At 34.8% G+C, this 27,923-nt stretch overlaps 2 protein-coding genes and 1 pseudogene across 2 annotated transcripts in view; all 3 read right to left on the bottom strand.

The window, feature by feature from the left end:
* LOC120635410 (NADH dehydrogenase [ubiquinone] 1 beta subcomplex subunit 9-like) overlaps nt 1-14,170 on the bottom strand; it is a 29,233-nt gene extending 15,063 nt beyond the window's left edge. Inside the window, exons 1-2 of the mRNA XM_039906426.1 lie at nt 14,019-14,170; nt 10,828-10,973 (exon numbers count right to left, since the gene is read on the bottom strand). Coding sequence (XP_039762360.1) covers nt 10,828-10,973; nt 14,019-14,113 — 241 coding nt within the window. The 5' untranslated portion in view covers nt 14,114-14,170. The remainder of the gene's footprint in view (nt 1-10,827; nt 10,974-14,018) is intronic.
* Nucleotides 14,171-19,685: 5,515 nt separating this feature from the next.
* Nucleotides 19,686-20,969, bottom strand: LOC120635055 (zinc finger BED domain-containing protein 4-like). The gene has a single exon (XM_039905958.1). The coding sequence runs from the start codon at nt 20,967-20,969 to the stop codon at nt 19,686-19,688; it is 1,284 nt and encodes a 427-aa protein (XP_039761892.1).
* Nucleotides 20,970-21,092: 123 nt separating this feature from the next.
* On the bottom strand, nt 21,093-26,786 carry LOC120635053 (annotated as a pseudogene).
* Nucleotides 26,787-27,923: the final 1,137 nt, after the last annotated feature.

Below are 27,923 nucleotides of genomic sequence, written 5' to 3'. Positions count from 1 at the left end.
ACGAAAACGTCATCGTCTAGTAAAACGAAAATGAAAACGTTATGGTTTACGAAAACGTCATCGAATACGAAAACCAAAACGAAAACGTCATCGTATGCGAAAATAAAAACGAAAACGTCATCGTATACGTAAACGAAAACGAAAATGAAAACGTTATCGTTTACGAAAACGTCATCGAATACGAGAAACAAAACGAAAACGTCATCGAATGCGAAAATAAAAACGAAAACGTCATCGTATACGTATACGAAAACGAAAATGAATACGTTATCGAAAACGAAAACGTCATCGAATATGAAAACCAAAACGAAAACGTGCTCGTATGCGTAAATAAAAACGAAAACGTAATCGTCTACGTAAACGAAAAGGAAAATAAAAACGTTATCGTTTTTATTTTCCTTTTCGTTTCGTATTCGATGACGTTTTATCGTATGCGAAAATAAAAACGATAACGTCATCGTCTACGTAAACGAAAACGAAAATGAAAACGTTATCATATACGAAAACGTCACCGAATACGAAAATAAAAACGAATACGTTATCGTATACGTAAACGAAAACGAAAATAAAAACGAATACGTCATCGTATACGTAAACCAAAATGAAAACGTTATCGTAAACGAAAAGATCATCGAATATGAAAACCAAAACGAAAACGTCATCGACTACGAGAAACAAAACGAAAACGTCATCGTCTAGTAAAACGAAAATGAAAACGTTATGGTTTACGAAAACGTCATCGAATACGAAAACCAAAACGAAAACGTCATCGTATGCGAAAATAAAAACGAAAACGTCATCGTATACGTAAACGAAAACGAAAATGAAAACGTTATCGTTTACGAAAACGTCATCGAATACGAGAAACAAAACGAAAACGTAATCGTCTACGTAAACGAAAAGGAAAATAAAAACGTTATCGTTTTTATTTTCCTTTTCGTTTCGTATTCGATGACGTTTTATCGTATGCGAAAATAAAAACGATAACGTCATCGTCTACGTAAACGAAAACGAAAATGAAAACGTTATCATATACGAAAACGTCACCGAATACGAAAATAAAAACGAATACGTTATCGTATACGTAAACGAAAACGAAAATAAAAACGAATACGTCATCGTATACGTAAACCAAAATGAAAACGTTATCGTAAACGAAAAGATCATCGAATATGAAAACCAAAACGAAAACGTCATCGACTACGAGAAACAAAACGAAAACGTCATCGTCTAGTAAAACGAAAATGAAAACGTTATGGTTTACGAAAACGTCATCGAATACGAAAACCAAAACGAAAACGTCATCGTATGCGAAAATAAAAACGAAAACGTCATCGTATACGTAAACGAAAACGAAAATGAAAACGTTATCGTTTACGAAAACGTCATCGAATACGAGAAACAAAACGAAAACGTCATCGAATGCGAAAATAAAAACGAAAACGTCATCGTATACGTAAACGAAAACGAAAATGAATACGTTATCGAAACCGAAAACGTCATCGAATATGAAAACCAAAACGAAAACGTGCTCGTATGCGTAAATAAAAACGAAAACGTAATCGTCTACGTTAACGAAAAGGAAAATAAAAACGTTATCGTTTTTATTTTCCTTTTCGTTTCGTATTCGATGACGTTTTATCGTATGCGAAAATAAAAACGATAACGTCATCGTCTACGTAAACGTAAACCAAAATGAAAACGTTATCGTAAACGAAAAGATCATCGAATATGAAAACCAAAACGAAAACGTCATCGACTACGAGAAACAAAACGAAAACGTCATCGTCTAGTAAAACGAAAATGAAAACGTTATGGTTTACGAAAACGTCATCGAATACGAAAACCAAAACGAAAACGTCATCGTATGCGAAAATAAAAACGAAAACGTCATCGTATACGTAAACGAAAACGAAAATGAAAACGTTATCGTTTACGAAAACGTCATCGAATACGAGAAACCAAACGAAAACGTCATCGAATGCGAAAATAAAAACGAAAACGTCATCGTATACGTAAACGAAAACGAAAATGAATACGTTATCGAAAACGAAAACGTCATCGAATATGAAAACCAAAACGAAAACGTGCTCGTATGCGTAAATAAAAACGAAAACGTAATCGTCTACGTAAACGAAAAGGAAAATAAAAACGTTATCGTTTTTATTTTCCTTTTCGTTTCGTATTCGATGACGTTTTATCGTATGCGAAAATAAAAACGATAACGTCATCGTCTACGTAAACGAAAACGAAAATGAAAACGTTATCATATACGAAAACGTCATCGAATACGACAAAAAAATCGAAAACTTCATTGTCTACGTAAACGAAAACGAAAATGAAAACGTTATCGTTTACGATAACGTCATCGAATACGAGAAACAAAACAAAAATGTCATCGTATACGTAAACGAAAACGAAAACGAAAACATTATCGTAAACGAAATCGTCATCGAATACGAGAAACAAAACGAAAACGTCATCGTATGCGAAAATAAAAACGAAAACGTCATCGTATACGTAAACGAAAACGAAAATGAAAACGTTATCGAAAACGAAAACGTCATCGAATATGAAAACCAAAACGAAAACGTGCTCGTATGCGTAAATAAAAACGAAAACGTCATAGTCTACGTAAACGAAAAGGAAAATAAAAACGTTATCGTTTACGAAAACGTCATCAAATACGAAAACCAAAACGAAAACGTCATCGTCTACGTAAACGAAAACGAAAATGAAAACGTTATCATATACGAAAACGTCATCGAATACGACAAACAAAACGAAAACTTCATTGACTACGTAAACGAAAACGAAAATGAAAACGTTATCGTATACGAAAACGTCATCAAATACGAGAAACAAAACGAAAACTTCATCGTCTACGTAAACGAAAACGAAAATGAAAACGTTATCGTATACGAAAACGTCATCAAATACGAAAACCAAAACGAAAACGTCATCGTCTACGTAAACGAAAACGAATATGAAAACGTTATCGTATACGAAAACGTCATCGTCTACGTAAACGAAAACGAAAATGAAAACGTTATCGTATACGAAAACGTCATCGAATACGAAAACCAAAACTAAAACATCATCGTCTAGTTAAACGAAAACGAAAATGAAAACGTTATCGTATACGAAAACGTCATCGTCTACGTAAACGAAAACGAAAATGAAAACGTTATCGTATACGAAAACGTCATCGAATACGAGAAACAAAACGAAAACGTCATCGAATGCGAAAATAAAAACGAAAACGTCATCGTATACGTAAACGAAAACGAAAATGAATACGTTATCGAAAACGAAAACGTCATCGAATATGAAAACCAAAACGAAAACGTGCTCGTATGCGTAAATAAAAACGAAAACGTAATCGTCTACGTAAACGAAATCGAAAATGAAAACGTTATCGTATACGAAAACGTCATCGAATACGAGTAACAAAACGAAAACGTCATCGTCTAGTAAAACGAAAATGAAAACGTTATCGTATACGAAAACGTCATCGAATACGAGTAACAAAACGAAAACGTCATCGTCTAGTAAAACGAAAATGAGAACGTTATGGTTTACGAAAACGTCATCGAATACGAAAACCAAAACGAAAACGTCATCGTATGCGAAAATAAAAACGAAAACGTCATCGTATACGTAAACGAAAACGAAAATGAAAACGTAATCGTAAACGAAAACGTCATCGAATACGAGAAACAAAACGAAAACGTCATCGTCTACGTAAACGGAAACGAAAATGAAAACGTTATCTTATACGAAAACGTCATCGAATACGAGAAACAAAACGAAAACTTCATCGTATGCGAAAATAAAAACGAAAACGTCATCGTAAACGAAAACGTCATTGAATATGAAAACCAAAACGAAAACGTCATCGTATGCGTAAATAAAAACGAAAACGTCATCGTCTACGTAAACAAAAACGAAAATGAAAACGTTATCGTATACGAAAACGTCATCGAATACGAGTAACAAAACGAAAACGTCATCGTCTAGTAAAACGAAAATGAAAACGTTATCGTATACGAAAACGTCATCGAATACGAGTAACAAAACGAAAACGTCATCGTCTAGTAAAACGAAAATGAAAACGTTATGGTTTACGAAAACGTCATCGAATACGAAAACCAAAACGAAAACGTCATCGTATGCGAAAATTAAAACCAAAACGTCATCGTATACGTAAACTAAAACGAAAATGAAAACGTTATCGAAAACGAAAACGTCATCGAATATGAAAACCAAAACGAAAACGTGCTCGTATGCGTAAATAAAAACGAAAACGTCATCGTCTACGTAAACGAAAAGGAAAATAAAAACGTTATCGTTTACGAAAACGTCATCAAATACGAAAACCAAAACGAAAACGTCATCGTCTACGTAAACGAAAAAGAAAAAGAAAACGTTATCATATACGAAAACGTCATCGAATACGACAAACTAAACGAAAACTTCATTGTCTACGTAAACGAAAACGAAAATGAAAACGTCATCGTATGCGTAAATAAAAACGAATACGTTACCGCATACGTAAACGAAAACGAAAATAAAAACGAATTCGTCATCGTATACGTAAACTAAAATGAAACGTTATCGTAAACGAAAACGTCATCGAATACGAGAAACAAAACGAAAACGTCATCACATGCGAAAACCAAAGCGAAAACGTCATCGTCTACGTAAACGGAAACGAAAATGAAAACGTTATCGTATACGAAAACGTCATCGAATACGAGAAACAAAACGAAAACTTCATCGTATGCGAAAATAAAAACGAAAACGTCATCGTAAACGAAAACGTCATTGAATATGAAAACAAAAACGAAAACGTCATCGTATGCGTAAATAAAAACGAAAACGTCATCGTCTACGTAAACAAAAACGAAAATGAAAACGTTATCGTATACGAAAACGTCACCGAATACGAAAATAAAAACGAATACGTCATCGTATACGTAAAACAAAATGAAAACGTTATCGTAAACGAAAAGATCATCGAATATGAAAACCAAAACGAAAACGTCATCGACTACGAGAAACAAAACGAAAACGTCATCGTCTAGTAAAACGAAAATGAAAACGTTATGGTTTACGAAAACGTCATCGAATACGAAAACCAAAACGAAAACGTCATCGTATGCGAAAATAAAAACGAAAACGTCATCGTATACGTAAACGAAAACGAAAATGAAAACGTTATCGAAAACGAAAACGTCATCGAATATGAAAACCAAAACGAAAACGTGCTCGTATGCGTGAATAAAAACGAAAAAGTCATCGTCTACGTAAACGAAAAGGAAAATAAAAACGTTATCGTTTACGAAAACGTCATCAAATACGAAAACCAAAACGAAAACGTCATCGTCTACGTAAACGAAAACGAAAATGAAAACGTTATCATATACGAAAACGTCATCGAATACGACAAACAAAACGAAAACTTCATTGTCTACGTAAACGAAAACGAAAATGAAAACGTCATCGTATGCGTAAATAAAAACGAATACGTTACCGCATACGTAAACGAAAACGAAAATAAAAACGAATTCGTCATCGTATACGTAAACCAAAATGAAAACGTAATCGTAAACGAAAACGTCATCGAATACGAGAAACAAAACGAAAACGTCATCACATGCGAAAACCAAAGCGAAAACGTCATCGTCTACGTAACCGAAAACGAAAATGAAAACGTTATCGTATACGAAAACGTCATTGAATACGAGAAACAAAACGAAAACGTCATCGAATATGAAAACCAAAACGAAAACGTCATCGAATACGAAAACGAAATCGTCATCGAATACGAGAAACAAAACGAAAACATCATCGTATGCGAAAATAAAAACGTAAACGTCATTGTATACGTAAACGAAAACGAAATGAAAACGTTATCGAATACGAAAACGAAAACGTTATCGTATACGAAAACGTCATCGAATATGAAAACCAAAACGAAAACGTCATCGAATACGAGAAACAAAACGAAAACGTCATCGAATATAAAAACCAAAACAAAATCGTCATCGTATGCGCAAATAAAAACGAAAACGTCATCGTCTACGTAACCGAAAACGAAAATAAAATGTTATCGTATACGAAAACGTCACCGAATACGAAAATAAAAACGAATACGTTATCGTATACGTAAACGAAAACGAAAATAAAAACGAATACGTCCTCGTATACGTAAACCAAAATGAAAACGTTATCGTAAACGAAAAGATCATCGAATATGAAAACCAAAACGAAAACGTCATCGACTACGAGAAACAAAACGAAAACGTCATCGAATACGAAAACCAAAACGAAAACGTCATCGTATGCGAAAATAAAAACGAAAACGTCATCGTATACGTAAACGAAAACGAAAATGAAAACGTTATCGAAAACGAAAACGTCATCGAATATGAAAACCAAAACGAAAACGTGCTCGTTTGCGTAAATAAAAACGAAAACGTGATCGGCTACGTAAACGAAAAGGGAAAATAAAAACGTTATCGTTTACGAAAACGTCATCAAATACGAAAACCAAAACGAAAACGTCATCGTCTACGTAAACGAAAACGAAAATGAAAACGTTATCATATACGAAAACGTCATCGAATACGAGAAACAAAATGAAAACGTCATCGTCTACGTAAACGAAAACGAAAATGAGAACGTTATCGTATACGAAAACGTCATCGAATACGAAAACCAAAACGAAAACTGCATCGTCTAGTTAAACGAAAACGAAAATGAAAACGTTATCGTATACGAAAACGTCATCGAATACGAGTAACAAAACGAAAACGTCATCGTCTACGTAAACGAAAACGAATATGAAAACGTTATCGTATACGAAAACGTCATCGAGTACGAAAACCAAAACGAAAACGTCATCGTATCCGAATATAAAAACGAAAACGTCATCAAAAAACAAAACGAAAACGTTGAATACGAGAAACAAAACGAAAACGTCCTCGTATGCGAAAATAAAAACGAAAACGTCATCGTCTACGTAACCGAAAACGAAAATGAAAACGTTATTGTATACGAAAACGTCATCGAATACGAGAAACAAAAAAAAAACGTCATCGAAAATGAAAACTAAAACGAAAACGTCATCGTATGCGTAAATAAAAACGAATACGTTACCGTATACGTAAACGAAAACGAAAATAAAAACGTTATCGTTTACGAAAACGTCATCGAATACGAGTAACCAAAACGAAAACGTGCTCGTATGCGTAAATAAAAACGAAAACGTCATCGTCTACGTAAACGAAAACGGAAATGAAAACGTTATCGTAAACGAAAACGTCATCGAATATGAAAACCAAAACGAAAACGTGCTCGTATGCGTAAATAAAAACGAAAACGTTATCGTATACGAAAACGTCATCGAATACGAGAAACAAAACGAAAACGACAACGAATACGAGAAACAAAACGAAAACGTCATCGAATATGCAAACCAAAACGAAAACGTCATCGAATACGAAAACCAAAACGAAAACGTCATCGCATACGAAAACCAAAACGAAAACGTCATCGTCTAGTTTAACGAAAACGAAAATGAAAACGTTATCGTATACGAAAACGTCATCGAATACGAGAAACAAAACGAAAACGTCATCGTCTACGTAAACGAAAACGAAAATGAAAACGTTATCGTATACGAAAACGTCATCGAATACGAGAAACAAAACGAAAACGTCATCGTATGCGAAAATAAAAACCAAAACTTCATCGTAAACGTGAACGAAAATGAAAATGAAAACGTTATCGTACACGAAAACGTCATCGAATATGAAAACCAAAACGAAAACGTGCTCGTATGCGTAAATAAAAACGAAAACGTCATCGTCTACGTAAACGAAAACGAAAAGTAAAACGTTATCGTTTACGAAAACGTTATCGTATACGAAAACGTCATCGAATAGGAGTAACAAAACGAAAACGTCATCGTCTACGTAAACGAAAACGAATATGAAAACGTTATCGTATACAAAAACGTCATCGAATACGAGAAACAAAACGAAAACTTCATCGTATGCGAAAATAAAAACGAAAACGTCATCGTATACGTAAACGAAAACGAAAATGAAAACGTTATCGGAAACGAATATGTCATCGAATATGAAAACCAAAACGAAAACGTGCTCGTATGCGTAAATAAAAACGAAAACGTCATCGTCTTCGTAAACGAAAGAGAAAATGAAAACGTTATCGTTTACGAAAACGTCATCGAGTACGAAAACCAAAACGAAAACGTCATCGTTTACGTCAACGAAAACGTCATCGAATACGAAAACCAAAACGAAAACGTCATCGTCTAGTTAAACGAAAACGAAAATGAAAACGTTATCGTATACGAAAACGTCATCGAATACGAGTTACAAAACGAAAACGTTATCGTCTACGTAAACGAAAACGAATATGAAAACGTTATCGTATACGAAAACGTCATCGAATACGAGAAACAAAACGAAAATGAAAACGTAATCGTAAACGAAAACGTCATCGAATATGAAAACCAAAACGAAAACGTGCTCGTATGCGTAAATAAAAACGAAAACGTTATCGTATACGAAAACGTCATCGAATACGAGAAACAAAACGAAAACGACAACGAATACGAGAAACAAAACGAAAACGTCATCGAATATGCAAACCAAAACGAAAACGTCATCGTCTAGATTAACGAAAACGAAAATGAAAACGTTATCGTATACGAAAACGTCATCGAATACGAGAAACAAAACGTAAACGTCATCGTCTACGTAAACGAAAACGAAAATGAAAATGTTATCGTATACGTGAACGAAATTGAAAATGAAAACGTTATCGTAAACGAAAACGTCATCGAATATGAAAACCAAAACGAAAACGTGCTCGTATGCGTAAATAAAAACGAAAACGTCATCGTCTACGTAAACGAAAACGAAAATGAAAACGTTATCGTTTACGAAAACGTCATCGAATACGAAAACCAAAACGTAAACGTCATCGTCTACGTAAACGAAAACGAAAATGAAAACGTTATTGTATACGAAAACGTCATCGAATACGAGAAACAAAACGAAAACGTCATCGTCTACGTAAACGAAAACGAAAATGAAATCGTTATCGTTTACGAAAACGTCATCGAATACGAGAAACAAAACGAAAACGTCATCGTATACGTAAACGAAAACGAAAATGAAAACGTTATCGTATACGAAAACGTCATCGAATATGAAAACCAAAACGAAAACGTGCTCGTATGCGTAAATAAAAACGAAAACGTCATCGTCTACGTAAACGAAAACGCAAATGAAAACGTTATCGTTTACGAAAACGTTATCGAATACGAAAACCAAAACGTAAACGTCATCGTCTACGTAAACGAAAACGAAAATGAAAACGTTATTGTATACGAAAACGTCATCGAATACGAGAAACAAAACGAAAACGTCATCGTCTACGTAAACGAAAACGAAAATGAAATCGTTATCGTTTACGAAAACGTCATCGAATACGAGAAACAAAACGAAAACGTCATCGTATACGTAAACGAAAACGAAAATGAAAACGTTATCGTATACGAAAACGTCATCGAATACGAAAACCAAAACGAAAACGTCATCGTCTAGTTAAACGAAAACGAAAATGAAAACGTTATCGTATACGAAAACGTCATCGAATACGAGTTACAAAACGAAAACGTTATCGTCTACGTAAACGAAAACGAATATGAAAACGTTATCGTATACGAAAACGTCATCGAATACGAGAAACAAAACGAAAATGAAAACGTAATCGTAAACGAAAACGTCATCGAATACGAAAACCAAAACGAAAACGTGCTCGTATGCGTAAATAAAAACGAAAACGTCATCGTAAACGAAAACGTCATCGAATATGAAAACCAAAACGGAAACGTGCTCGTATGCGTAAATAAAAACGAAAACGTCATCGTCTTCGTAAACGAAAACGAAAATGAAAACGTTATCGTATACGAAAACGTCATCAAATACGAGAAACAAAACGAAAACGTCATCGTCTACGTAAACGAAAACGAAAATGAAAACGTTATCGTATACGAAAACGTCATCGAATACGAAAACCAAAACGAAAACGTCATCGTCTAGTTAAACGAAAACGAAAATGAAAACGTTATCGTATACGAAAACGTCATCGAATACGAGAACCAAAACGAAAACGTCATCGTCTACGTAAACGAAAACGAAAATGAAAACGTTATCGTATACGAAAACTTCATCGAATACGAGAAACAAAACGAAAACGTCATCGTATGCGAAAATAAAAACCAAAACGTCATCGTATACGTTAACGAAAATGAAAATGAAAACGTTATCGTAAACGAAAACGTCATCGAAAATAAAAACGAAAACGTCATCGCCTACGTAAACGATTTGATGCAGACGAAGTTTCGCGGGTCAGCTAGATATAAAATAAAATAATTTCCAAAATGATGATTTACCAAAATTAAAATCAAGGTTTGACGACCACCCTGGAGCAACGGTGAGCTCTGTGAATTTAAGGATGTCCCGGGTTCGATCCCCGGAATGTTATTCTTCTTATAAAATATTCTTCAAACTTATGCATTATGTTGCTGTATCTTTCATTAATAAATACTTTCATTAATAAATATGGCAATGGTTTACGCAAAAACTATTAGCGTTTCGGTTTCACATATAAGTCATGGAGACAGAAAATAATATACCTCTAAACTCTTTGAATTATTATTTCGGTTTTTGTTTACACGTTGTATACAAGTTATCACACGATATGAGTTGAAAGAAAATTTATTACATTTGGCAATGGGTATCGGATGAGTTTTTTCAAACAGCTCGTTCTCCCCGACCCAGTAAAGACGGCGTTGCTCTTTGGGGTCCTTTTCGCACTTGTGTTTATCGAAGCGAGCCCTTAGCAGGACCTGATGATATCTCACGACGAATCTATAGAAATCATAGAAATAAATAACAGTAACTGCTGCCAGCGACTATTTCTAAACTAGCTGTCGATCCCGTTCTAATCTATTCTATCTATTAATCGTTATTTTTCGGGGATAAGAAGTGGCGGATGCTACTCTTCGTCCTTTCAAATACTTCTATGCCAAAAATCAAGTAGATTAGTTGCTTGCAAAATAACACGTTCACATTTATAATATTAAGTATGGATATAACGTTTTTAACCCGAGCTACAAACAGCTTTCTGATGTCTATCTTGGGTATTTAAAATTTTTGTCCAGATCTGTTTGGCTGCTAAGCCACACTAAATTTAGAATTTTAAAGTCTTCGGGATCAGACCTCCATTGATTTTCCCGAATATAAATAATCTCTACTATACTATACTATATTATAATATTGTAATTATAAAAGCCAATGTTAGTTTGTTTGTTACGCTTTTACGCAAAAACTACTTAACTGATCCTCATGAAGTGTTAGAAGTATTAAAGGATACTTTTTATCCCGACATTAAGCTCGGTTCCTTTGGGAGAGGGAGAGGGCTCATGCCCGAGTGTTTGACGATTTTACACCATAACTCTGACAAATTATAACCGATTTAAATAATTATTTTTGTACTACAGAGGTTATAATATGTGTTTAATTTTGCCCAAACTCTGGTTGGAGATAGAGGACAGAAATCCTCAGCAGACAGCAGCAAACCCCTCATTTAAGGCTTAGCGATACTGAATACTTTAAATTTTTTAGAACTAAATTTAATGCCACATCAAAAAACAAAATCAAACGCAGACGAAGTCGCGGGCAACAGCTAGTAATAAATAAGTAAATATACTACGACAATACACACATCGCCATCTAGGCCCAAAGTTAGCTTAGCTTGTGTTACTGGTACTAAGATAACTGATGAATATTTCTATGAATAATGTCCGTATATACTTATAATATACAAATAAACACCCAAACACTGAAAATCATTAATGTTCATCACACAAACATTTTCCAGTTGTGGGAATCGAGCCCACAGCCTTGACTCAGAAAGCAGGGTCGAGCTTGAGATCGGAGGGTCGTTAGGTTAAATACTTTTTGCGGAACGGACTCTGGCAATAAATATGCTTGTCAGGCCAAAAAGAGTGACGGAGGATATTTATTGGCGAATCGAGTTATATGGGAGAGATTTCCCAAAGAATGCAAAGGTAGGTATCGGTCTACAGTATTTACATTTATTATCACCGAAGTATGTAAGTTACATCCTTACATACTTTGGTGATAATATACTACTTATATGATGATCACCAAAGTGCCCTCTTTTAGCGATATTTAAAATTGCTACCTAATCTATATATATATATCAGGTAAAGGTGTCTGACTGACTGACTGATCTATCAACGCCCAGCTCTGACCATATGGAGGGTAGAGGTAAGGAGAGTCATCTTATATGGGAGAAAAGTTGAAAAAGTGTCCAGTTGTATGCGCTAAATAACAGTTCAAAAATCCTCCACAATGGCGCTGGTGGATGCACAGGGTATGGTATGAATGTAGCAATCGTAGATGATTTGAAGTATGCCGAGTTAAAAAATTTAATGTCATTATCGACTAAAGTAGTTAATTATTGAGAATTTCAACAACTTACGTTGTACAAAATATTGTGGTAAATATAACCTTACTTCCTTGTTTATTTTTCAAGCCTACTCTAACAATATTTATATTTGGCGCTTCTTTTAAGAGTTACCTTGATGCAAATGTGGCGCCATCCTAATTTAATACATTTTGACGACACTTTTTCATATATACAGATGATCCTCCTTACCTCTACCCTCCATATCTGACCACTTGACGGAACAGGCTAAAAATTTGCACACAGATAGTGATTACAATGCGCTGAGAAAGGATTTTTGAAAATTCCAACCATAAGAGGGTTAAATGGGGGATGGAAGTTTTGTATAAAATCCTTCATTTATCAATTTATTTTTCAAGGTTATTCCATGAAACTTTGATTTTAGGTTTTCGATTAAAAATAAAGAAATACGTGATTCACTTATTTTAAAAATTCTAAAAACTCCAAAGGCATCAAATAGGGGATGAAAGTTTATATGAAAGTTTCGGATGTTTTAAGTAGTTTACGTTCATATTTTTCTAATAGCAACAAGTTTAAACATTTGTAGTTAAAATTTATCAAATTACTTTGAAAATTTATCAACTTAACATGAAAAAGTTGAACTTAATAATACATATTATTAATGCGAAATTGTGTGTTTGTCCTTCCGTCACGACCTGACTTATCAACAAATCAACCTAATAATACAAAACAAACTATTCCGCATTCTGTCCAATTGACTTTATTGTTGGCAGAGTGAGTTGAAAGTACGGAGAGTAGGCTACTTTTTATTCAAAGGAAAACAAACGATTCCCACGTGTTGTCGCACTTCTGGTTGCCGCTGCTCCGAACGGAAACGGTGGCGCCACGTGACAACTATAGCGAAGTTTTACGAATGCCACCGAAGCGCCATCATGCAAAACAAGGATTTGAGATCTGAGGGTCGTGAGGTTAAATACTTTTTGCGGAATGGACGTCTGGCAGGCAAGAAATATGCTTGTCAGGCGAAAAAGAGTGACGGAGCAGAATTATTGGCCAAGCTAGGGTAATGAGATATATTTTCAAAATAATGTAAAGGTATTGTTCTAATGTAAGGTGATAAATAAATAAATATACTACGATAATACACACATCGCCATCTAGCCCCAAAGTAAGCGTAGCTTGTGTTATGGGTACTAAGATGACTGATGAATATTTTTTATTAATAATATACATATAAACACCAAGACACTGAAAAACATTCATGCTCATCACACAAACATTTTCCTGTTGTGGGAATCGAACCCACGGCCTTGGACACAGAAAGCAGGGTCGCTGCAAACTGCGCCAATCGGCCGTCATAGTAAATGTAAATGCTTATACGATGATAACCCATGTGCACTCTTTTACACGGGATTTGTAAAAAAACTGTAAGAAAAATTCGGACAAAGAAAAAAAAATACCTCGCTCCGTAGTAACTCTCGATAAGTCTCATCGCTTTTTTGTAAAGAGTGCATACTTTTTGAGCGTGAGTTCTCAGTTCAGGTGCAAATGCCATAATAGGACTGTTATGAATATTTTGGTTTCTAATCAATATAGTTACCTATATGCTTTAGGCACTGTTATAAAATCAAAATCTCAATAAAATGTCAAAATATTTTTTTTTTGGCAAAAGTGACAAACATTAAACAAAATTTTGAAATGGCTATGAATTCTTCTTGGACAACGTCACAACAATTTTCCTTGCGATCGAATTATTAACTGGTATTTTATACTTTAATCTTTATAAAGATCAGATTACCTTTCAGTTAGTGTTTTTAATAATAGCGCTTTTAATAATTACGCTCACAGCTATGAATTTACTCAAGAGGTTTAAACATATATTTTTAAAAATGCCGCGTAAACGGTTACGACAAACCGCATCACGTCATCTGTTTGTAAATAAAGCTATAGTAATAAAGCTACGAGTGAACGAATTTCAGAACCGTTTCATCTTACCAGCATTCTATGCATACAAATTCATTTTAGATTTTTTTAAATAACCTAACCAAATCCGAGTCAGTAGCTAGCTTCGTCTGAAGAGGCTTTCGAAAGTGTTTAGGTTGATACAAACTAGGGATATTTAAATGTTTTTATAACGAATAGTACAAAGTATGATCTATTTGTACTGCTGTAGTTCAGCAAATTGTTTGATTGGCGCTGATAGCAATGTTAGAGGTGCTTGAAACTAGCGCTGGTGATGCTACAGTTTTAAAAATCGATAACGATCTAAGACTTATGCTTATTTATGGTAGCGAATTGCTTTTTAACGGTAAATGTGCTATTAGTCTTTTAATTAAGGACGAAGTTTCTATAAAGTGATCTTGAAGATCGGTAACAAGGTTGAAGTTGCATCATTAATTTTGTCTGGTGGGAGGTTTCGGTCTTGACTAGTTACCAAACTACCAACAAAGCTCCAAGTAATTTCACGTTGTGGTAAAACACCGCGTAAAAACTGATAACAGGTTAGTCTAGCATCTTAGATTTTAGTCCAGTACTAAAAATAAAAAAATGTATTTTATCATACAATTGAAATAAATTTGTAAAATAATTTAATACATTTTTGTATAATAATTGCTTGCTAGGTACTTATTCCTAAGCAATTGTGGTTAATGTTATCGTATTATATGTATAACTAAGTTGTGGAAACTTCATTGGTTTATGTGATACAAAAATACGGCATTACTTTTATGTGTAATAGTACTGTTTGTTACCCTTGAAAAGCTAATAAATAAATAAATATATAAATGAATAGGTAAGCTATGAGACCTCAAACAAACAGACAGACAAAACATATATTACTAAACCACCAATAAAATACATCTGTTGTTCTGTGTTCATCTGAACTATGGAGGGTAGAGGTAAGGAGAGTCATCTTATATGGGAGAAAAGTTGAAAAAGTGTCCAGTTGTTGCGCTGAATAACAGTTCAAAAATCCTCCCCAATGGCGCTGGTGGATGCACAGGGTATGGTATGAATGTAGCAATCGTAGATGAATTGAAGTATGCCGAGTTAAAAAATTTAATGTCATTATCGACTAAAGTAGTTAATTATTGAGAATTTCAACAACTTACGTTGTACAAAATATTGTGGTAAATATAACCTTACTTCCTTGTATCTCCATACTTCCTTGTTTATTTTTCAAGCCTACTCTAACAATATTTATATTTGGCGCTTCTTTTAAGAGTTACCCTGATGCAAATGTGGCGCCATCCTAATTTAATACATTTTGACGACACTTTTTCATATACACAGATGACTCTCCTTACCTCTACCCTCCATAATCTGAACACCAATCACCACAGACAAAAAACATACAACCCTTTTTAGTTAGGGATTTCGAATAGATCGAATAGACCTACTTATCAGCATTTTTTGGTCGAATTGATTTATTTGCAACTCAGTTTGAGCAGTCATTAAACGTAAACCTACATCGTATAACGTATATTTAATAAAAAATTTATGTTCTTGAAATAAGTAATAAAAATTAAACACGAATATAAGGATCAAAGGTCCAATATCTTATTCCTGTACTTCCTTAAAGTGGTACGTACGTACGTATAGCGTTTCAAAAAGTAAAATATTTGTAAAATTTTTGGAACATACGTATAGGTATAAGTTTTTCAATTTAGATTCAACTTAGAACCCCAATATACGACATTCTTATTTCGCAGCCATAATAATTTTTATTGCAAATTGAGATGAAAACGAGTAATTTGATAAATCTTAACAGAAATAGTGTCGATCAGTACTATCGATAAAATACTCAGCACAACCCTATCGTAAAACTCTCATCAGCGCTACATATGGTCCCAATTTTTTGTTGTTTTTTTATATGGTAAAGCCTGTCTAGCGTACTATAGTATTATAGCGATCAGTGGTGTAGTAGTTAGATAGCGTTAGTCATCACCTAAGAGTTGGTGATTTTTTTTGTTTAGACATCATTAGGCATACGGTCTAGTGAAAACGGACATCATTGTCTACGGCTAAATATAAATAATAAACACTGAATGCATGGCTGTGATATACCTTTGCCTTTCCCCTGAGGGAAAGAATAAATAAATAAAAGGTTAAAGCCTAAAGAAAAATAAAATGTCACTCTTAACTGTCAAGCTGTGGCTTGTCAGTTGTCAGTTGTCAGCGTCACCTCGTGCATTAATCTGTTGTACCAAGTGCAATAATCTGTTGTACCAAGTGCCGACTGTAAATGTATTGAGGTGCATACATTTTAAATTTTGATTATCTTCTGGCTAATAAAACGTCAATAATTGTCAATAATTATTTCCCAAAGATTCCAAGGCAATAATCAATTTTGATGGCGAATCGGTGTGTTCGATGTGTTGTTAAGTTTGGTTATGATAAGAGGGGATATAGTATCAGAGTCAGCTAAATCCACTCATTTTTAAATAGTGAAAAATATTGATATCATAAAAGGGGTCATTTTCATATCTGTAGAGAATTTGATAGTAAACCGTTTGTGGGAAATCGCTGTCAGTTTTGAGCCTCTGTACCACCTGTACAGTGTATTGTTGATATTTAAGTAAACGCACATAACTAAGAAAAGTTAAAGGTGCATGCTGGGATTCCAAATCGAGCCCCGAAAGGTGCTTACCTTTCGACTGTTGAAGCTGCTTACTGGTGGACTGTTTACTCCTAAAAAGTTTTCTGCCAGTTTAGTATTAAAAATTGGGACAAATTGTTTGAATCTCTTTGAAATAATATTGATTACTTCTTCTTTTTGAATAGTTTAGTATAAAAAAACTATTTTTTGGACATTTTTAACTTACTACCAAATATAAGTGCATAAATATTTAGTGAAAAATCTTTTCATTTGTCAATAGTTGACACTTCGCATTAACCCTTAAATGTGTGATTTTCACTTTTTAGGCAAATTCAATTTATTTGGATGTAAAGTATGTAAAGATGTCTATAATATGGGAAAAATAATAAACAAATATATTCATAAAACTACCTGCTTATATAGAAAAAAAAATGGGCTAGTGGAAATTAACATTGTGTAATCAGAAACTAACCTGTTGACAACAAATGTTCAGTGAAATAATAAAATTACTCACTATGATATTTATTAAAAGGAATATTGTTTTTGTTAAAGGTTAACATTACATTTCCAGCAATGTATGGTTGAATGCCCTTTGCAAATATTAGGGTTTTGCATTGCAAGGATCCCCGTACCAAAGGCTTTTGGTGGGGCAACTGGCTACATCACTTCTTTGGAACTTGTATAACTTCTTTTATTTTCTTTTGCTACTCTCTTGTTACAGGGTCAACAAAGGCCAGTTAATTACTAAACTGTCCTGAGATTAGGATATCTTTTTTAGATAAATTTTTACCAATTAATTTTTTTTATATAATATCTACTAATTGATCACTGCCAGGTCGGAAAGAGGAAAAAAATACCAATTTACCATTTTCTTGACTTCTGACTATACCTTCCCAGAAAACTAACCTCATATAATTAAATGTAAACTTCCCTAAAAATGGAATCAGCATCTTTTTTTTTTATATCTAGATACATTATACAATGGAAAAGCACCAATATAGCATGCCAGTAATGTGACAACATTGTCTTTCCATGCTGTGACGCGCATATTCACACCTTCAAATGTTGTGACTCTTTCTTCATCGCATCCCTTGGAGTAGATTTGTTCATAATTTTTTTTATCAGGTAGTTTTGGATTAGGTATTTATTCTATTTTGTTGAACTGTCCCAACTGAAAAAATTCCTTGAGTTGCCAAGTTAGTATACCAATGGCATAGATGTATAAAAATGTGATTGACTTGCGTAGGTATATCTTGAGCTACAAGGACAATATTGCTGGTTGCGCTCAAATCTGGTCAATTTTAAAGTTTGTTGTTGATACCTCAAATCCTTGCATACTGCACAGAACATACAGTTTGAACCTCCACTTATGAGGTTTATTGGGCAAGTGCTTAAGAAAGTTGTCTACTTTGGTTGCGCACATTTTTTGTATGGATAAGCGTTGCTGCATTGCAACTGATGAGAATTTGGAGTTTAATTCATCAATAACCGGACGTATCTTGAATAGGCAATCATGCCCTGGGTTACCAATTGCTATTAAAAGTGCAATTCTTTTTTAACTGTTCAAACCTGTTATTGGACATTACTCATTGGATCATTACATTTTGACGGCCGATTGGCACAGTTTGCAGCGACCCTGCTTTCTGAGCCCAAGGCTGTAGGTTCGATTCCCGCTACTGGAAAATGTTTGTGCGATAAGCATGAATGTTTTTCAGTGTCTGGGTGTTTATATGTATTTTCTAAGTATTTATTTATATAATTAGACTTAGCTTGTTTTCCTTTCTCTATACTTTTTCCTTTGGTTGTTTTAAATAGCCTTCAATCGCTACTTTAAACTTAGATCCTATTTCCTTCTTTTTGTTTTTCCCGATATTTTCTTTTTCTTCTACTACTTTTTTGTATGGTGATGACGTTAGAATTTCACTTCGTTCACATTTCCTTTTACGAGCTGCAGTTCGTTTTTTTGCAGCGTCAGGCAATGGTGATAATTTATGGATTAGCTGAACGAGATCTGGAGCAGAACTTGTTGAAGGTATGGGGCTTGTGGTAGGGATGGCGATTCTTTACGAAAAAGATCGATTTTTAAATCGATTCGAATCGTAGTCTAATGAATCGATTCACGAAAAATCGATCTTTTTTTCATGTTTGCGTTTACAATGTAAATTTGTATCAATTTTACTAAAAACAAGATTAATATTGTAATAATATCTTATCAATAAAATCAGGGAATTCAAAAATAACAATTATTTTTATTACCGTATCAAACTATAAGATCAACTATAAAAAAAAAAATAAGTATTTATATACTGAATGTTTTTATTGATTGCAAAAAAGTAAAAAATAAGGTAAGAGTTAAAAGTTTAAATATTAAGCATTGGGAATTATAACTGGGAACTATAGTTCCCAATGCTCAATATCTAAACTTTTTAAAAACAACAGTCTGTCAAGCCTTTTGGGCTCCAAGCGGTTACCCTCATCACTTGCGATGTTTCCAGCAATTGAAAACAGGCGCTCACAAGGAACGGATGATTCAACGATACTCATATACATCATGGCGATTGGGTGAACGTGATGATAAATGGAGCTCTTGCCAGTAAAGTACAGGATCATACTTCAGGTGCACAACTGCCTGCGATAAATAATGTTTGAATTCTTCATTTAAACCTTGATTTTCCTGTGCAAGTGCATTGCATAAAGAGAGTTGCTTTTTCACAAGCAACTTATGAAAATCCCATATTCCGTTTTTCATATCCTTATCAGTGCTTTCTATGGCGTCGACTTCCTCACTATTATTTTGTGGAAGTGATTGTCGTGTAATATCCAAAATTGAAGTGTTTATTTTATTTATCGCTCGAGAACAGGCTACATGGTCAGTAAAATGATTTTTTTTAAATCTAGGATCTAAAATGGTCGCAGCAGCTAACAAATGAACTTGTTCAACATTTCCAAATCTTTTCTTCAAGCCGTCCACAATTAAAGTCCTTGTTTTAACACCAATATCCGTTGAATTTTTCATTTTATTATATGTTTCAGTCAGACAAGACACGATGGGTATAATTTTACTGGCTGTAACGTAGTCTTCTCCCGATATTTCTTTAGTTATTACTTCTAATGGTCTCAATATATTTATAAGATCTTTTATAAATTCTAACTGCTGTGCAGTTAGCATTGTTGGCGCTTTAGGATACTTGAGTAATATTGGCGCAATTATTTCGGATAACTCAACAAATCGTTCCAATTGATAAAAAACAGAATTCCATCTGGTACACACAGACTGAACAAGCCCCAAAGGCTTTGTTTGATGACCCTGAGCTTTCTTTAAAGAATCAGCAGCATATGTATTATGTTTAAAATATGTGGTAATATCTTTGACAGCTGTTAGTAAATTCTTGGCTTCTTCCAGTCCATCCTTATTGTCAAATGGTTTTGATGCTACTAGGTTTAATGTATGGGCAAAACATGGCATGTGTTTATTTTTGCCATAAACATTTGTGACAGCTTTAACGATATTAGCGCCATTGTCCGTGATAAACGCTACCACATTGTTACTTGTGATGCCCCATTTTTCCGTCATATTGATAATTACTTGTGCTAAGTAGTCAGCATTGTGTGGTTCTGTTAGAGCAGTTACACCAAAAACTATGCTCAATAATTTACTTTCATAAATACAATGACCAGTTAAGCCTAAGTAGCTTTGACTATTATGCGAGTCAGTCCAAACATCTGCAGTTAAAGATAGTGCTTCTACTTCTTGTATTTTTAGTTTCAGTTGTGTCGAAAGAATGTTATATTTATCGTCAATCATGTGGGTCATTGTTTTTCTGTCTGGAACTTTATAAAGTGGTGGCCACTACTTTCATTAAATATCAAAATCCTGTTTTTTCCACAGTATTTAAAGGCAATCCATCTTTTGCGATCATGAAGACTATTGCATTGGTTATTTGACCACGCTTAATACCAGTATCTGAAAATAAATAAAATAAAGTCTTAATTATTTATTGATCCTGTATGCATCTCACTTTCATAAAAAAATATTCAAAAGATTTTAGTTTCATGCCTTACCTCCAAATGATTTTATATTTGTTAAGCAAGATGTCAATGTTTGCTGTTTTAAGACTGATACATTGGTAGAAGAAGAAGCCACGCTTTCAGCATCCGAGTTATCAACATTTTGCAAATCTTGATTTGAATTTTGGCGCCATTATTATGAGATCATCTAGGTAAGCTAGCATTTTTACGTCTTGCAATACTGCTCTAAAGCCATCGATTAATTTTTGAAAGGTTGCTGGCACATTTCTCAAGCCAGATGGCACTTATAAAGGCAACCCCAAGTGTCTTGTTTTCTTTGGAATAAGGCAACACAATAAACGTTGTAGAAACAGTCCGTCCGTCTAAAGTAACAAGAGAGAGTTGTTAGTATCTCATCATCCGGTAACTTAGGTTCGGTTTCGTGCAGGTTTCGCAATTGCTGCGCCACGCTGGTGTGCCACAACAAGAAAATTTCGGTGCTGTAGGTAAAGGGACTTGACTGGTTGCAATAGCCTTATTTGGTAAATGTGCCGATGAATTAGAAGAGAGTGAATTTTGTTCTGCTTCTAATTTCTTGCGACATTCTTCAGTTTTGTGGCCCATCAACTTACAAAAGTTGCACCGTTCCCTTATGATGAAACCTTATTTCTCCTTTAGGTTTGTATCTCAGTCTGCTCTTGCCAATTCGAATTTAAGAGGTTCCGAAATTTCGCAAAATTAGGTACAAAGCGTCGATACCAAGAACACATTTGTAAAAATGACTGCAGATGTTTAATGTTCGTTGGTACAGCCATGTTGGTTATGGCTTTGATGTTATCTGGGTCCATCTGTAAGCCTTCAGGTGTAATCAAGTGTCCCAAATACTTAACCTTTGCGAGACAAAATTTACATTTCTTTCTTTATTGGCTCTTAAGTTGTAGTCGCGTAAACGAGCAGATACGTCTTTAAGATCTTTGAGATGTTGCTCCAAAGTTGGTGATCGTGCAATTAAATCTTGATGATCAAAAGCTTGATGTGGCTCAGCGTCACTCGAAAACCATCCATCAGTCGCTGAAAGGTAGCTGGTGCGTTTTTAAACCCAACGGCATGCGCAGGAATTTAAACATTCCGAAAGGAGTAACAAAGCTAGTCTTGATTTGGTCTTCGTCCCGTATATGGTGGTTGTTGTCTTCTTCTATAGGCAGATATATAATTATTCTAATAAATACCTTCTATGGGATTCACGAAAACAAGTAGTCCAGAGATAAATCCGTTTAATGTTCACACGGTGATAGGTACACAGTAAACACAAGCACAGAAGTTAGAAATAGGCAGATGAAATTAAACACCATAGTAAATAAGCAGAAGGAGTAAAGAGTGACAGTTGCAAGCGAAGATTAGCGGTAATAGATGAACATATGGCAGAGCGATAACGATAAGCGACAAGCGACACAGGTGTTGCGTAAAGTATCGAGATCATACTAAAGTTCCACAGAAACGGCGCGCGCGCCCGGCCGGTGGCCGTCGCGCGCTTGTGTGCGTATGTGAAACGATTTGAATGCCGTGTAATATTGATACTGTTATGTCGGATATGATTGTCGTGATTATTAGTTATTATGATAATCTGTTTAATATTATGTATGTATAATATGGTGTATAATATAGATACTAATATTGTAAATAATATGATATATATATATTTATCAGCGACTGTTATTGCATTTAATTGTCTATAGTCAATGCATACTCTTGTCCCTCCGTATTTCTTTTGGTGCGAGTACTACTGGGGATGACCGTGGCGATGTGCAGGGCTCGATTATTTCACCCGCAAGCATCTTCTCGATTTCTACCTTTAGAAGTTCAGTCTTCTGTGGTGAAAGTCGATAAGGTGGAACGGCGACTGGGCGGCTATTTCCACTATCCATCTGATGCTCCGTATGGCTCGTTGGTTCGTTACTGGGTGTAAAAATATCTTTATTATCTGCCAAAAGTTCTTTCAGCTGCTTAGTCTCGTCTGATTTCAAATTCCATATTTCTATCGAGGCTAATTCCACTTCTGGAAACAAGGCAGCAGACCTTGGAGATAGTTCTAAATCTGCCTCGTCTATGGACTTTCTACTCGTAGCATCTCGATATAGCGCATCCATTATGGGAGAGTAGCCATCGAACAATGTTGTTTTCTGCCTTATTGTACACACTGGTATATGTGGTCCATAAGCTCTAACTTCAGTTACACTTGGTTCAGGTAGACTGGCTTGTATCTGTTGACTCAAAATTGAAGGCTCCGTGATATTATTTTGAAAGTTAACGAAATCTTCCTTGTAAAGCTCATACGTTTGACAACAAAAATCCTTTTTTATTAATAAAAACTTCTGTAGACGTATTTATATCCTGTCTGTCTTTCAGGATTTTTTGATAAATTACACAGGCAGGCTTAAGAGGAGCAAATGCATGGTGAAGCTTACATTCAAAGTCTGTCTGTCCAAGAATGAATGTTTCCTTTAATGCCTTGCCACCAAGAACCAGCATCATCCGTTAATAGTAATGGTAGGCAATCAAGAGCTTCCTCATCACTGATTTTTTCAATGTTCTTTAATACCCTAGCAGCTGATAGCAAATTTTTAACTGTCTCCGAAGTCCTTATTCCGTCATATTTTGCTGAACAGGAAGCAAACGAACGTCGTTGCCGACTACTTAGATAATGTACTCAACAATGAAGCGAACTGTTCTTCAAAATAGGAGACGGCCATCTTCTTAACTGGGGACTTGCGAGTCTGCTTGATTTTTACGTCTCTAATCTTGTAGGATGGTGCTGAACTTCCGACGTCTTCCTTAAGGAGATGTTTCTTTTTTCAGTTCCGTTTCGTCGCCTGACATTAGTTTGGTTCTTGGCCGAAGAGCTTATCGGGCCGCGAGTTGGACGATGTAGTCGTGGGTAGGCGGTAAACATCAAGTGTCAAAGGAAACAGGTAATCCAAGGGGTTACAGTCCGTTCACGACAAGGGGGGGTCCGCTTGACGCAATGTTCACTATTTAACAGTTACAATTATTGTAAATCTAATCAGTAGCACTTATTTCCTGTACAAAAGAAACTGTCAGAGGTAGCAACCAATAAATGGTGTTAGGTCCGTTAAAACGTACACAGTCACATTGGGTTACATGACGCATACGATAAATTTACTCCACACTATATAGTTTGAGTTGAACACAACGATAGCGCGAGACAAAGAACTACTGGAAGAAGGACTGTAGGAACTAAGTCAGTTACAATTTAAATTTTTTTATTTCAAATTTTAAACAGGATATAACATTTAAAAATAAATCTGTTTTTGACGATAATAATATTTCTGACAAGTCTATGCTACTGTTACGGTCATTTACTTTTAGTAAATTTATTATAGCATTTCAATCAAGGAAAATCACTGCACCTGGTTTAGATAACATCCCATATATAATGATTAAAAAGATGTATAAATTAGGTCAATTATAAAGTGTTCCAGAGAGTTGGAAAATTCAATACAAAATACCAATTTTAAAGCCAGATAAATCTTCATCCGATTGTCATTCTTACAGACCATCTCATTGACATCATGCAAGGGAAAGTTATTTGAACAAATGCTGAAATTTAGATTAGATTAGATACTTTACAGAAAAAGATCAATTATTACTGTTGGCGTCCTCACGGCCGCTTTGATGTGTTTATAAATAAAACTAAGTGGACTGTATATAAAGCTGGTTATAATGAGAATAACAACGTTGTTAACAATTGTCTAAAATCGTTGATCGCGTCGTCGGTGGTCCGTTTGCGAGTGCCTTTCGCCGCCGCGACCGTGCGATGTCCCCGTCGACTCGCCTGGCCCCCCGCGCGTCTTTTCCCGTGCGTTACAAACAAGTATATCGTTCCCGCACATGCTCCCCGGGTTGAACTATTCAACATTCTGGAAAGGGACATATGTCAACCAATATCTGATAAACCAATCTTTAATTCTAAGAGTGGCCAAGAACATTTTTTTGCAGACTTGGTGACGTACGTTATCAATCGTCAAAACGTAAGTTCGACTATCAGTTCTTTTGGATGATTCTGGATTTTTAGTAATTTTCTTTGGTATTTTGTTAACGTGTGAAGTTATAAATGATCTTCGCTGCTCTCAGTTCATATTCTGCCAGAAATTTTCAAACAAATGTTTCCGCTGTTCTTCATTTATGTTGTCACATGACCTGAGTTTAGATTTCTTGCAAAACGTAGAAGTGCACGGTGGTTTCATGGATCTTGCAGGCTTAAATACGTCTTGTTTCACTTGAAATGTTTCATTAATCTTTGCTTTTCTGTCTCTTCTGTATCCCAAATAATTTTCACCTTTCATCCGTAATTCTTTATAAATATTGCGTTTATATTTCTTTGGGTCTTTTGACGCCTTGTTCTGTCGTTTTTTATAACTTAACAAATCACCGTGATAGGGAACATCACTGAGTATGACCACTTTTGAAGAACACGATGGAGTAGCAGAGACATTGGATTGCTGCATATTGTTTTGGGTTGTATTATTTTTATCTGTACATTACATTACACTAAGGAAATTCTTGACCTACCAATGCATACATTTAAAAAATGTGTAAAAACGCATCTAGTACAGCGAGGTTACTATACATTTGATGAATTCCTCAATGACAAGGTAGAATGGAAGCAGCCAGCCTCGCTCTCATCTCCCGCAAGATAGCAAAATGATTGTAAATGTTGATGTTGGAAAAGAGCAACTACTGAGTTTCTTGCCGGCTCTTCTCGGTAGAATCTGCTTTCCGAACCGGTGGTAGAGTCACACAAACATGCATACTTGACGTTTCAAAAGTGCTTATAAAGTAGGCCTACTTGAAATAAATGAATTTGAATTTGAATTTGACATTGAGTATTGTTTGTGACTATATCAGAAACTGGGTCTTGAGTATTCGTAGATACGAGAATATCTTGGTTTGAAGCATTTCCTAGTTCTTGTACAACGTTCTCATTTTCTACCGTGATATTGGCTACATCCAATACAGAAGACTCAAGATACTCGATGGCTACCGTAGCAAATTCGGGTGGTTCCTGTTGCAGATCAATGAAATCATTACCAACTTTTTCTATAACTTGTATATTGTTAATGTCAATGTTTTCAATATCCAAGTCCATGTTTTGATCTAATATTGAGATTACATTGTCCTGGCTCTTCAAAATACTTTTTATGGACTCCCCGAAGTTTTGATCATTTATTGGTGTTGCGATAATTTCGTATTTAGTAGGAGAATTGCATGCTTTGGTATCAGAAGAACTAGTGTTATCTTTTTGCTTCAAATCTAAAACAAATAATAGGAATTATTGCACTAAAAATGTAAATAACAAGAAATAAATGCGGACCTCAAAACAAACCTTCAATACTAACCTAGTTTAATTCTTTTTTTATCTTCTTTGCAACTTAGTTTACGCCGTTTATGTTTTGACATCAGTCCTGATTCTTGTAATTGTAATTAACGTAATTGGGCACATAACAATTCATCACCTGAACTCAGATTACTCCAGGAATCAATTTCTTCTTCATCCATAGTGTATTTTTTAATTATTGAGCATCCTAAAAGAAATAAAATACATTTTGAAACACCGCCTAAGTTAAGAAAAAATTGTTAGTAAACACCGCGTAAGTAGTGAACATATTCTATTATCATTTTGTTTCATTAATAAGCGTAAATCAATAAACATTACTTTATTCTATAGCTTACCTCTTAATCTTCCATTAAAACTTCTTGCATGGACCTTTCAGCGATAAAATTCACATAAAAATTGAATAATCACGGAGCGTCAAGAACTTACGTGCGTGCTAAAAAAATATAGAGAATGGAAGGCTAGGTATTCACTTATTCACTATAATACCCACAATGTTCAGGGTGGCACTTAGATCTTTCATTAATTAACAGTATTATTGAAGCTAAATACCTAGTTTCTTAGCAGTAATCATTTATTCTCATGACTATTATTCTTCCTTCCTATTAAAGTATTCAATTTTATAAAAGAAATCTTTAAAGCCCACCAACCTGCTTTAGAGCAGTGTTGTGGGTCTGTACTCTATAAACCTGACTTCCCAAGAAGTGAAATAAAACAACTGGACTGACTGTAATACTGTATATTAAGCTTCTTTATAATTGATATTACTTGTTACCTTCAAATGACTTTACTACCAGTTCGAAAGCTGTCTTCGGCAGAGAAGACCACTAGCAAGAAACTCTACCGTTGCTCTTTTATTCAATCAATTAAAACAAGACTTATAAACACAATTACAACATTATCATATGTTATAACGCTAGGCCCTTTGATACAAGACATATAAGACAGGTCAAAAATAACTACTATGATCACTTATAACATCAGGACTTTTGAAACAAATTGTTTGTATAGAGCAACCTCTGCTACATACGCTATCTGTATACCTGAATAACCCAAAGGATATAAGAGATATACTTATCTGATGCAACATCAGGTACCAACATAGTACTAACAACTTATCTCAACTCCATCACCAATACATACGACTCTTGTTTCGTCACAACAATATTTCCTTAAGTATATCGTTTCCATTATAAATCATCTATTCCCAAATTGTAACGTTCTATCCACTGATACGGTTCTAGTTAGAGTGTATTAAAAGATGGAAAACGTAATCACAAATTTATTTAGGGTAACAAGGTCAGCGGTCGTGGGTGAAAGGGCCCGTCAATTAGTTCGCTTCCAAAT

Source organism: Pararge aegeria, chromosome 26, assembly GCF_905163445.1.
Source record: "Pararge aegeria chromosome 26, ilParAegt1.1, whole genome shotgun sequence".
Classification (NCBI taxonomy): Eukaryota; Metazoa; Arthropoda; class Insecta; order Lepidoptera; family Nymphalidae; genus Pararge; species Pararge aegeria.
The sequence above is the reverse complement of the archived record's forward strand: the minus strand, read 5'-3'. Positions and strand labels throughout refer to the sequence as shown.

Coding starts and splice junctions, on each gene's coding strand:
- LOC120635055 (XM_039905958.1), bottom strand. CDS start 20,969: ATGACCCACATGATTGACGATAAATATAACATTCTTTCGACACAACTG.